The 12,308-nt window shown below is 36.7% G+C and overlaps 2 protein-coding genes across 3 annotated transcripts; both read right to left on the minus strand.

Annotated features, from left to right (window-relative positions):
- Positions 1 to 411: 411 nt before the first annotated feature.
- On the minus strand, positions 412 to 4,699 carry LOC131782032 (LDL receptor repeat-containing protein egg-1). The gene is made up of 9 exons (XM_059098741.2): positions 4,602 to 4,699; positions 4,420 to 4,478; positions 3,098 to 3,175; positions 2,627 to 2,677; positions 2,154 to 2,300; positions 1,751 to 1,816; positions 1,547 to 1,669; positions 924 to 1,049; positions 412 to 728 (listed from the first exon to the last, which is right to left on the minus strand). The coding sequence occupies exons 3-9, from the start codon at positions 3,153 to 3,155 to the stop codon at positions 562 to 564; spliced, it is 738 nt and encodes a 245-aa protein (XP_058954724.1). The 5' UTR covers positions 3,156 to 3,175; positions 4,420 to 4,478; positions 4,602 to 4,699; the 3' UTR covers positions 412 to 561.
- Positions 4,700 to 5,364: 665 nt separating this feature from the next.
- Positions 5,365 to 11,664, minus strand: LOC131782038 (uncharacterized). 2 transcript variants are annotated; one of them, XM_066164300.1, is made up of 5 exons: positions 11,658 to 11,664; positions 7,946 to 8,036; positions 7,191 to 7,265; positions 6,504 to 6,602; positions 5,365 to 6,196 (listed from the first exon to the last, which is right to left on the minus strand). In XM_066164300.1, exons 2-5 carry the CDS (start codon positions 8,019 to 8,021, stop codon positions 5,994 to 5,996), a joined length of 453 nt encoding a protein of 150 aa, XP_066020397.1. In that variant the 5' UTR covers positions 8,022 to 8,036; positions 11,658 to 11,664; the 3' UTR covers positions 5,365 to 5,993. The 2 variants fall into 2 exon arrangements, with proteins under 2 accessions (XP_066020397.1, XP_058954730.1); XM_059098747.2 differs by lacking the exon at positions 11,658 to 11,664 and adding an exon at positions 9,502 to 9,716.
- Positions 11,665 to 12,308: the final 644 nt, after the last annotated feature.

Raw genomic sequence — 12,308 nt, forward strand, 5'->3', positions numbered from 1 at the left:
ATGCAGTTACTTCGAGGCAGAAGATGCTCAGGTGCGAAGAACGAAGGAAAGAAATGGTCATAAATAAGTTTTAGGAAAGAAAATGAGAAGAGAGGAAGACGGTGATTAAAAGGTGTTGAGTTGTGTACTACATCATATGAAGAATTTCCTCCACGCGATCATTTCTATCATTCAAAAGTTTCTACTGTTGATATCAGATCAGGGAGAAAAAGAAGAATTTTCATTTAGACGAGACTGTTGTCAACGAAAATTCTTCCTTTCCCATCTTCAGGAGGAAAATCCTAACATGGCAGCTACCCATTGGGTGAAATTGTTCAACAAATATGCTGGAAAATGGTTATAGAAATGTCGGTAGAAATTATCAATACGGACAGATGAGCTATTTCTTAAGATTCACGAAGAATAAAAGAGAAATTGTTCATTTTATTCACATGATCTCTCCACTGATATATAGTGAGTTCGTTATATTTTACATTGTGCATAAGATGACAGACGTTATGCTTCCCCGCCCACAAAAGTTCTATGAACTTTCTTAAATGGAGTTAATGTCAGTTCACATTCTCATGACTTTTTTGCTCCATAATCTTCCGCAATTTTTAAGGCGCGACTGGCTTTTTCGGCGGCTCTTCGAGCCAGCAGCATCATGTCTTCAGCTGCAGCTGCGGCTCGTTTTGCTTCCTGGGCAGCGGTCATTGCTGCTTCCTCAGCAGCATGCGCTAGAGATTTTCCTATGAGTACAAATACATTATCTTTTAGAACAAAAAATTGTCAAGAAATTTTAAGTCTATGTCTACAATAGGCGTTTGGACGAGAGCAAAAAGACAAACAAACAAAGCCAAGCTACATAAATTTAAACAAATAATGTAGCGGGAATTAGTTTTAAAACTCATAGTTTAGGTAAAAAAATACATGTCACTCATTACCAGTCCTTTTGTTTGGGCAGTTATGCTCATCTTTGTTGTCATTGCAATCGCTGATGTTGTCACACACCCAGGTCAGCGGTAGGCATTTCTCTCCCTCGTCGCAGGATAACTTATTTGACTCACATGCTTTAGATTTTAAATTCATAAAAATAAGAGTGAGTGTTAACTCAAAGATTTACACCACGTGATATCTGGGAATTTTGTTTTGAATTGGCAACGGCTATATGGTTTGGAGAATCACTGAAAATGATATTAAAGTGAATTATGATAATTTTTGAGATATTGTAATGAAAGAAAAGAAATTTAGATTGTGATACAGAGAAAACTAGACATTTTAGAAGAGAAATAAGTAAGTCTTTTCCTCTGGCGGGTGGTCTGGTGACTAAGAAAGACAGGCTTAGAACGGTGCAAATATAAAGCTGACACATCATGGAATAACAGTCGTAAATAAGGAAAACAAAGGTCACGACTCAATGGTGGATATACATATCGCACTGATTTAAAAAAAAGTCTTTCAAAGGGTCAGAATCACGTTCGCACAGAATCTTAAAACAACTAGAAAAATACAATCGGCCATTGGCAACGGTCAAACATACAACAACATCGTCCCCGCAGTCACCTACCTGGTTTTAGAGGACAGTTTTTCTCATCTGTGCCATCGTGGCAATCGCTCATGTCATCACACAACGAACTCATAAGGAGACATTTTTGACCTTCGTCACATGAGTAAGTATTTCTCGGGCATCCTGGATATAAATTAGTACAAATAAAAGATGAGTCTAATTTGTGACCTTCTTTCTATCTGATTCAAGAATGAATTCGCTTACCACTGATTCCGGATCTCCTGGTGCCGTCTATGATGTCTTGAGCTTCACTGATTTCCTTGGCATGAACTGTGAAATGTAATTTCCCGAATATTATAGTATACAGCCATAGAAAAAAAAAAAGAAAAAGAAGAAACTCGTAGATATCAAATTAGCCATGAAGAAGATTATAATGAGGACAGGACGCTGAAAGACTGAAAATCTTAGCAGTCCTCGACGTTGTATCTTCTTTTTTTAACTCAGTAGTTGCGAGCATGGATGGAATTACCCTTCTTGCTTTCAACCTTTTACTCCTTTGTTCACTACCTCATTTCGTTACATAATTATCCGTTCTAATACCTAGAGAGCAATTTTTCCACATACCGTTCCTTTAATGAATTGAACAGTTATTGGAATTTAAACTTACTGTAGGAAGGAATGCTGGTTTCGTTTCCTGTTAAGCAATTCCGCTCATCGAGTTTATCGTCACAGTCATGAACTCCATCACAGATCCATTTTAACGGTATGCACTTATTCCCTCCTTCACATCTATACCGATTATTTGCACAAGCCCCTGTAATTTGCACAAACAAAAAAAGGTTGATCGAAGTTAGAACACAAGGCCAAAAAGTCGAACAGACATTTTTTTGGAATTCTTCCACGAAAAAGGTTGATAGGCAGGACGTAGCCAGCTTTTTGACTTGTTGTAAGCTTGTTCCCGAAGAAATTTCAATTTGTTTTTTAAATTTGCAAGAGTGAGATTATAAAATTCATCTAGGGAGAAAATTGAAAGCCCGGACCAACGGGTCCATAGGCTGGCTTCACCCCGACTGGAGAAGATCATTTTGAAATTTTTGAGAGTTAATTTATATTCAGCATTATTTGATCCATAGGATTTACCTTTTCCAGGATTTTCAGTATATTGTCTGTTCCTAACGTAGGGCTTGGCTTCTAAAAAAAAAAAGCAAAGGAAAGCTAAGTTCTATGAAACAGGTCAAAACGAAACGACATAAATCGTTAGGAGCATGAGTAAGAGGTGATAAATTTAATGTCGTCACACACTTGTAATTATTTTTTAATTTAAGTTAATTGTGGTTTTTTTTTAGCTGATGACGCATTTGTCCTTTACGTATAAACTTATGAAATTTTTCTGCATTGTTTATTTACTATTTGTCTATCTAATTATTTTTATTGGCCAAAATGGAAGGGCTAAAGCTTTCTCAGTCCCTGCTCTACGCTGTCCCTGTCAGAAGGGTTGCTGGAGAGGGAGTGGCAGTTCCTTCTGATTGTTTTCTTTCATAAATTGGTGAGTTTTTTTTAATGAAAAGCAGAGTTGACGGTGGTGTTATAAAATAGATTTGGAATCATCACCTGTGATTTCTATAACAGCAATAATCACTGCGAAGGTCACTACGGCCCAATGCATCATCGATACTGATCTATAACAACCTAAGCAAAAACAAGAGCAATTGTTTCTTCATAAAACAATATGTGAACGGTAGCTCCTTCCAGAACTTTATTTCCATCAAGACAACTATACCACATACGAAAACCATGCAAAATAAAAGCTTTGGAAATTGCTCGGTACGAGAAAATTAGGAGTAATCCTCTGATTCTATATAACGAGAATTTCTCATTGTCAGATAAAGAATCATCTGATTGGTAGACAAAGAAATATGCCATGAAAGGCTTGTCAAAGTATGCTTCCACACTGAGGACGTCTGAGACCTCACTGTAGCCGGAGGTCATCTGGTACTCTCCCTAAGAGTCAAACAGAGGAACTTGCAAAGGTCGAGTTTTTCTAGATATACAAATGTAGATGACAGGTTTTCTTCATGGAAGTAAGTAGTGAACAATATTTCCTTGGCAACTACAATGACCAAGGATAACTTGCTAGTACAAAGGGGGTTCAGTTGCTTTCCACTTCATGGATTAAAAATTGGTTCGACAGGTATTCCTCTTGTAACTGTCAATAATAATTAAATGCATACTGATCACCTAACAATATCGCAAAACATCATATGCTTCTGAGAAACATACTGGACATTGATGACAGCTGCAGCAACTGAATTCGCAAAGAAAAAGAAGGAAGTAAAAGGGTAAATCTACAGGCAAGGCTCAGGTGGAAAAAGAGATCCTAAATTATCTTACCGGGTCGAGTGAAACCTGGCAGGAAACTGGTGGCCAGACTGAGTATTAACAGGTAGAGATCGCGCCAAACAATATGGCGTCGTACGCGGTTTTAAAACCACACATTTTTTTCGTGATTGGAAGATAAACCATTTACACTCTTGCAACAACGACAAAGTAAAGATAAAAATTCATCTGCCCCCGTTCAGATTGAATCTATTATTGTTCAGACCTGTGCTATTTTTTTCTTAGTATAACAAGCGCTTATTAAGAAGATCCCATTTGATTAATAATTTTCACTCTCTTTAAGTCTGGATAATAAGTTAATAAAATTCAAAGTTTGCTTTAGTTATACACGACTTCCTTACCTCAAAATTGACATTAATGACTGGTAAAGCTCTCTATTATTTTTCAGTAAGATTTAATTTGGTTTCATGACCAAAGGTAGACTGGGGGCAGAGTATATCCCGGAAAACTCATATTTTGAACATCGACGTTGAAGAACGGAAGTAATTTGGTTTAAACATCGAAACCACAATATGAAACATGTAAATATGACTTACATTGGATCGACGAAGGCGTAAATCACCACATATCCTGCCCGACGAAAAGTCAATTCGACCTGTTCATGGACGACAAACATCAAACATCGTATTTTGCAGACTAAACTCTATCTCGATTTTAGCGGAAAAAAAAAACTGCGCAGCAAAAATGTAACCGTTATGTCGTATGTTAGATTTCTTACCTTAAAAATAAAAAAGGGAAAAAAGCAATCCAAAAATTCCTTTTCGTTGTAGCGTAGGAAAATACTAGATGAATTTGACATCAATCTGTTATGCATACGTTATATCCTTGACGTTCTGATTTGAATATCTGACAGATGAACAGGTGGTTAATTAAGGAAGATAAAGGGCCTCTTCATTGTTCTGAGGGTGTTGGTCTTAAGGGGTCATGAGCAGAATAGCTATTTCAGTGTTTAAGAATTGGAGGTACGCCGTGGGTTGTGCATTTTGAAAAAAAAAATCATGTCCATTCTTGCACCCCTTACCGTCTTTGTTCCATTAACGTCTGTGTTTCTCGTTTTGAGAAATTAAATCTTAAAAACCCTCAAGTTTGTCGAGACGTTTCACGAGCCTCTTCCTAGCTAATTAAGATTGAAAACCTCTTCAAACGTTTAACTAAAACGATGGAAAGGCTTTTGTACAGTAAGCCATTTAAAACAAAAGCCCCTGTAAAAAATCATGTTAAAATTGGTCTGTCCAACAAGGAATAAACCTCAGTCAAGTGGAGCGCTGTATGCCAAATGACCCTTAAAACATGTTACTGCTCTAACTTGGACAAATTTTTTTCCTTTCATTTGTATCCTCCCTTACTACTTCGTGACACAGCTTCTCATGAAACGAAAAACAAATTGAACGGTAAATGAAGTACAAGTTGCAAGATTTCGGAATCTGAAATGTTCATCGTAGATTAGAGCAAGAAAATAAATTATTTTAATGAGAGCACGATGTATAGCATAGGTAAGATTGCATGAAACAGTTCCTTGCAGTATTTTTATCCTACATAGATAAGAAAAAGCAAGATTGAAGAAATATCAGGGCTTTGTCAAACCTTGCTTTGATTATTTTTCATGTCACTTACCAAAATACATTATCATAAATTATGTTGATATGTTATTACGTATTGTCTTAACATAAAGCGTCATTAGAGCAAAGCTTTCACTGTTAAATAGCTAAACTTTAATTTGGGTATATGTCATCGCTAAATGTTATTGCGGGTGTCATCTGCAGGCCATTAATGTGGCTTAGTCATTGTTTAAATCCTAGAAGTAGGAAGCTTGAGCTTGAAAACTTGACCTTTATTTATATTTTTTTACTCATTAACGAGAGGTGCAAATTCAAATATACTCTCCGCTCTGAATGTAATTTTGGCATGATAGCATTTATAATCAAAGGAATGGTAAGGTGATGTAATGAATACTTTAAAAGTAGAGGGATTAATTATGGTGTAAAGTTGCTTTGTGCACAAATATTTATTATACTTTTTTCTTTCAAAGGTCTTACAACCAGGCGACAATTTTTAAATTCTATATTTTGTAAAATCTGACTGCGAAAACTAGAAATACTGCTACTCATTTTTACATAAACATGGTCTGTATGGCGTTCACCGCCACTTCTTCAGCTTTCGCTGCAACTTTGATTGTCTTTAATGCCCATAGTGCTCTCTTGACTGAGATGTCCTGGGCCTTCTGAGCTAGTTCCGAGATCTCCAAGGATGAGCGCGCAGCTTGAGCTGCAGCAACAAGTGCGGTGGTCTGGGCCGAGGTTGCCTGCAACAGAGCTGTGTACGAGGCAATATTAGAAGAAATCCTTGCAATACATTAGTTACCAATTTGCACTGGTCGGATGGTCCATTATGATAAGGTCTACATTGTAAATCAAATCTGGTTCGGAGTTTTCTTCCTTTAACTCAGACAAGTCTGATATTGGTATGCTTCATTCACACACCTGCCTGGTGCACGAATTATACACGTTTTCACTTTTGCCTGGTTAACCTGTTGTTTCTTGTTAAGCCTGTGAAAACTAATTATTTACAAAATAAACTTGACATGTTTCACGATACAATTACATTACATGCGGTTTCTCACCTTCTCTTGTTAATGTCATATCCTGCGATGTCAGTACTTTCTTGTGACTTATTTTATTCTTTTTCCCTCCTTTACCATAGAACTGCTCATAAAAATGGTCTGAGGTGGTTCAAAAGAACACAAAACAAAACGAAATGGAAAGAAATAAAACGCTTGATCATCGGCTAATTTATTTTAGAAGGTGAGAAAAAAAAATCAAAAAAAGAAAGACAAAATGGGTAAATCCATGCTAAATGCCTCGGGATAAAGTCAGCAGTATGCACTCAAAGGTTTAAAATGCTTCAGCCAATCCCGCTGAATCATAACTACTCCGCCCTAGACAAGCTTCCAATCCATCGCATTGTTATTCGACAGCCTTTCTTCAGGTTTCTCTGACACAACGTAATTGACATCTATTCATACTCTTGATGAGAAAAAGGCACTGAGATAGAAATGTCTTTTATTAAGAACACGACACCGTAACCTGGCCAGGGTTCGAGCTCAAACCTCTTAGTCGCAATTCCTGTGCTTTATTTACCAGGCCATCGAGTATTTCACTCTGGTATCATATGCGCATGTCTAGACCAAAAGCGACGAGAAACGAGGAAGAATCATCGTTCACGCGTAAGGCTCTAAACATTGTTCAAGTCCTAAGCTACTAAGTGCTAAGGCTAAACGCTCTGAATTAAACAAAGATGCTCAAACTACCTTTTATGGCGTTAATCTTTTCATACTCTTGTCCGGGTGGAGGTCGAAAGAATGGCGACACTATAGCTCGGCCATCTATGTTTCAGAAAGCTCAAGTCAGTTGGGAAGAAAAAAAATTCCTTGCAGACTATGTAAAAAGGTGGAATCACTGTGGGTTAAGGGATCAGAGAATTTTCGCTGCAATATATGTAACAGAGGGAAGGATATCTATTCGTGTAATATGCGTAAAAGAATGGTTTTACATGCACTTCTTATATTTAGTCGATTGAGATTTAAAAAAACTCTGACTTTAGAATGAGAAATTAGAACCGAAGTTTCACATTCTTTTATTAGTATGTAGGACTACAGCGATTGCTGATCTCAAAACTAAACTCAGCTCTCTCTCAAATCTCCACGGAAATTTTGAGAAGAGCTTTCTGAAACTCAGCATTAATTATTTTATAACCACATACATATGCATACGTGTTTTAAAAAGCGCATTTTGATTGAGTGTTGTTAAAACGAAAGTGATCATAACAGCAAATCAGAAGAAAGCAAAATAACACGAGAAGATAGTGAAAACTCAATGTAAAAATAAGCAAACTGGCTAAGCGTGAGAAAACGCGATTGATTAAATTGCGATTATTTTTGTCTTGGAGTTCTTACTGTCGAGAAATTGAAGCGACTAGTCACACAGCAAAGTAAGCCAAACCAATGCAATTCAGGGTCACTTTAATGCAAAAATCAAGATTGCATTTTAGGTGAAAACTAATTACCTGCGTTGTCCTCTAGCAGCAGGAAAAGGAGAAGGGAAGGCAGCAATAACGGTGCACTCAATTTTGTTCCGATCATCTCAAGCTCAGGCTTCTGTAAGATGATATGCATGGAGATTAGTAACACTTGCATCCCAGCAAAACATAGAGAAAGGTTGATCATTATCGATTTATACACTTCTAATATTCTGATACGAATTCTGCTTTATAATTGATTGAGGTATTCGCCCACAGGTCTATCAACTTATAGACCTGCAAGAAGAAACAGATAGGGTCTTTGCCGGTAAATAATTGATGAAAGGAGCCATAATCGTCCCACCAGGGTGAATAAGGATTATAGCGAAATTCATGCGATGCAAATTTGTCTTGAGAAAAATCCAATTCGCTCGTCGCTAACGAGTTAATGGTTTCTTACGGGAGTTCACGGATTTCACTGGGAGGCAAAATCAAAACGGGAATTGATAAAGTGTCTGCAAGAAGAAGTGTCCGCTTACGAGAGTGTCCGTTGGCGGAAATTCTCTCGAGAGAGATTCAGAGAGTTGACTGTATCCGAATTATACATGTTTAATTGAAGCACTTAGATCCAACACGTACTCCAAGGGTCATTGTTAAACAGTGCGCTGAATAACTATGGCTATGTGCCCAAGGACTGCTTTTAAGAAGATTTTTTTCCTATTCTACACTTATAAACAGTGTGTTTCTATTCCACACATTAAATATGAATTCCTCAAGGTAACTGGAAAGTTATTATTTAGGACAATGTCACGATAGACAAGACGTTTCCCAAGCCTCATGTCAACATCTGAATAAAGTGGGTAGTTTGTTAAAAAAAAAAAAAAAACTGTCGTTCTGCGTCGGTGGGAGGTTATTACAAGATAATCTGGTTTTATCAATTGTATTGATAGCATGAATTGGCAACCGTATAGAAATGATAAAACTGACGTTTTTGAGCGTTAGCTCGTCGTTAGAGCGAATAACGAAGGGCTAGCTTTATAACCTTTCCACAGTGGCCGATTCAAAGTATCAACTCAGTTGATAAAACCAAATCACTGTTATGTCAATATTGCCGGTGCCAAGCTCTCGTCGCCTGAGGTTTTCCTTCGTGTTTACATACTGTCACTCTAAAAATGCATCCTTATTAACTCTGCAAAATTGGAACTTAAATTTAAAATCGTTTGAAAACCAGAAATATTTCGAAAAGGAATCTATTAACTTTAACAAGGGAAATCAAAGGGAGAAAGTTGAGGTAAACGAAGATCTTTCAAATATATGTTTCAAACTTGTTTTTTACCGCATCAAAGGCAATTCTAACTTCTGAACTTTACTTAAAATATGCTTGACAAATTTAGATGGCTCATGTCACAAGGGAACGAGTAACACTATTGTATCTTGGAAACTAAGCTCTCTCTCCCTTTAAAGCAAAGAAACTGGTTCATAACTTAACAACCTGTGCTGTTCAAATATTGTGGAAAGATTTCAAGCGTTCCTAAAAATCTGATTTGTAAAATTCATGGTGCACTCATGTTACTGGATCAAATTTGAAGCAGAGTGGTCCTTACCTCAAATCATTTTCCCAATGAGCCGTTCATCCAAATAAGACCTTTCTATTATAATAAGTCACACGGCGCTTGAAATTACACTTCCGTGGAAACTGAAGTGATGCGACCTGCGCCTTTCGAACTGCGATTCGATATCAGTGTGGTTGTTGACATTTTATTCAACTGGTGACAAGGTCTTCAAAAGGATGACAAACAACAAAGACAACAAGCGAGGGTTTGCCGAGAGAAAAACCCGTTATCGAGCTTGCATGAACATACAAATGGAACAAAGTTTAAAGGCACGATGACCATCATGATTCCAAAGAATCGACGGACTTCTTCAAAGGCTCAAAAAGATCTGCCACGGTCCTTTCGCTATTAAGATGGCAGAGCGCGCCAAAACGCACCAATGAAAGCAAACAACGTGCTATATAAAGCGACACGTAAACTTCCGACCAAGTCACCTGACGAAGACTAGCAGTCTAACAGTCGTAACGTCGTGATCAGCACAATTGATAGCCTGAATGTAAACCGTGAGGCAAATGATGGAACGTTCATTTAAACATTTAAACTTTCCTCTCGCTGTATATTCTCGTTCCCGAAGAGAACTTGAAGTCTGAAAATGATATTCATGGCAGGATTATTTTGTCTATGTACAACTCTGTTTACTTCACAATGTCCTTAGAATGCATTTTCATGAATTCTGGTTTATCTGATAATTAACGATCTGATAAGGCTTATTTAGCCACTTGAGCCTCAGGACACACAACCTGGCATTCTTACCAAAGAAACGAGCCTGCTGCACAATGCAAGAAAAAGTGTAGGTTATAACAGACGAAAATAAATGCGCTGACATCAGTCTCAGATGCTACTATAAAATATTCTCGCTGGTATCTTTTTTTTTCTTTTCCATTTTTTATTTTAAGTATACATATATATTTTTGTTTTCTTTTCCCTTTTCCCAGGGCTTTAAAAAAAAAAAAGGATAATTACCCTGCTCCATCTCATGAAAATGAGAGAGCCAAGACGTTATCAAAATGAAAAACTAATAAAAGGGAGAATAGTTCCAGTCTTTGTCTTGAACGGAATCTTTTGTTCACTGAACCACTTCATTCATTTAATCAGCTTTAGATTTGTGGATTGAGCCAAGAAACACTCTCTCTTTGAGTCACGCTTTTTTTTCATTATTATCCGCAATAACCTTTACCTTATGAATTTTTCAGGACTTGTGACAGAAGACAGATGAATGGAGCAAATAAGTCATAATTCGTAATCATGTATTCTTTTCATGCCATAATTACTCACGAAAGTATTCATGACCAAAAAAACCAGCATTTAGAGAATTGCAAATTTTTCTTGAAACTGAATTATTCAACTGATCAGCAGAGTTTGGAAAGTAAATATATATGGCAGAAATGTTCTGATACGTACTAAAGTCCGTTTTTATGCTGTATTACTTAAGTTCTTTCATTTGTAATGGTTTGTTTTATATGTTTCGTGGATTGTTAGATCTGCTGGCGAATAATTTTTTTCCCTTTTGCCCAAACACTTTATTAAAAAGGGAGAATTTTTTCTAGAATAACGACTTCCACAATGAATAATTTTCTTATGAAATCTTTCATTTATCCCCCATAATATTTGAGGAACAATGCAAACGCTTATGGAGGATCACACATTATAACAAAAAAGAAAAAAAACTAACCAAAAGATGGATAGGGGAAATTTCCGAGGATGATAATCTTAAGTGCGTCTTCCCACCAATTTTGACCAGTCGTTTGTTGAATGCTACTTCTTCCAACAATTTTTTTCATGCCCCCAGATTGATTGAGTATATACCTTTATCAAAATGGGAGCCATGTTGAAAAGGATGCAGCATTATGAACAATTAAGATTTCCCTGAATGACCATATCTCTTCTTTCTTCTCTGAGTCAGGAGATTTGTTAGCATTCCTTCCTTATTGAAAATATCATTAAATATTTGAAAGGTTTCTTGAACATATTCAGTTGTAAAATACTTGATGCTTGTGGTCATATTTAAGTAAAAAAAGTGTACGAATTGATTTGAAGGATTGTTTTATTATAAATCTTCATTAACAGAGCGTACCCAGAACATTAAAAAACCTCTTCCGAAAAGAAAAAAAAAAAAAAAGAAGTAATAAACTATCTATATATCTCACCTGCACAAAGCTGTTAAATGCTTCGTTGATAAACATTTCCATGCGTTTCAAGTAGAATGACTCTAAGTGTGTCTTGGCCTCCCTTAAATTATTTTTCCACACTGCGTATTTCACTATTTTAAGTCAAATCAAGCTATTAAAAGTGCAAATATCTCCAGAGATGAAAAGTAGTAGAACCGTCTCGTGTAGTTCATTTTTATTCCCGGCAATTTATTTGTTTAGAAAACGACACTACTACCAACTCTGCAAGCATTTTATAAATAATCTAACGAAGCTTTTTTGTCCATGTTTAGTGTCCACGTTGTCATTACCAATTAACAAACCCTAAGCCTAACCCTTTACACCCTAACATCAGTATGCAAACTCTCCATACTATGCTCTATAAATTTCCTAGGGTGTTGACAAGGAGAATTTGTTTAACAATTTAGGGCTTTTTTAGTTGGTGATCATTTCCTTTACTCTCGTGACCTAAATGTGTGATTCGTGGGTGAGATTGTAAGGAGAAATTAGGTGCTAATCACTATTTGGGTTTAAAGGGTTGAAGTGAAGGTGGTTTTTGTCTCGTAATAATCAATGTTGGAATCACGAAACCAAAGCTACAGGCAGCTGCCTTTTTTATGTATATCTTATCTTCGTAACCAAGACAAGAAC

This window comes from Pocillopora verrucosa, chromosome 3 (assembly GCF_036669915.1).
Source record: "Pocillopora verrucosa isolate sample1 chromosome 3, ASM3666991v2, whole genome shotgun sequence".
In the NCBI taxonomy this organism is placed as follows: Eukaryota; Metazoa; Cnidaria; class Anthozoa; order Scleractinia; family Pocilloporidae; genus Pocillopora; species Pocillopora verrucosa.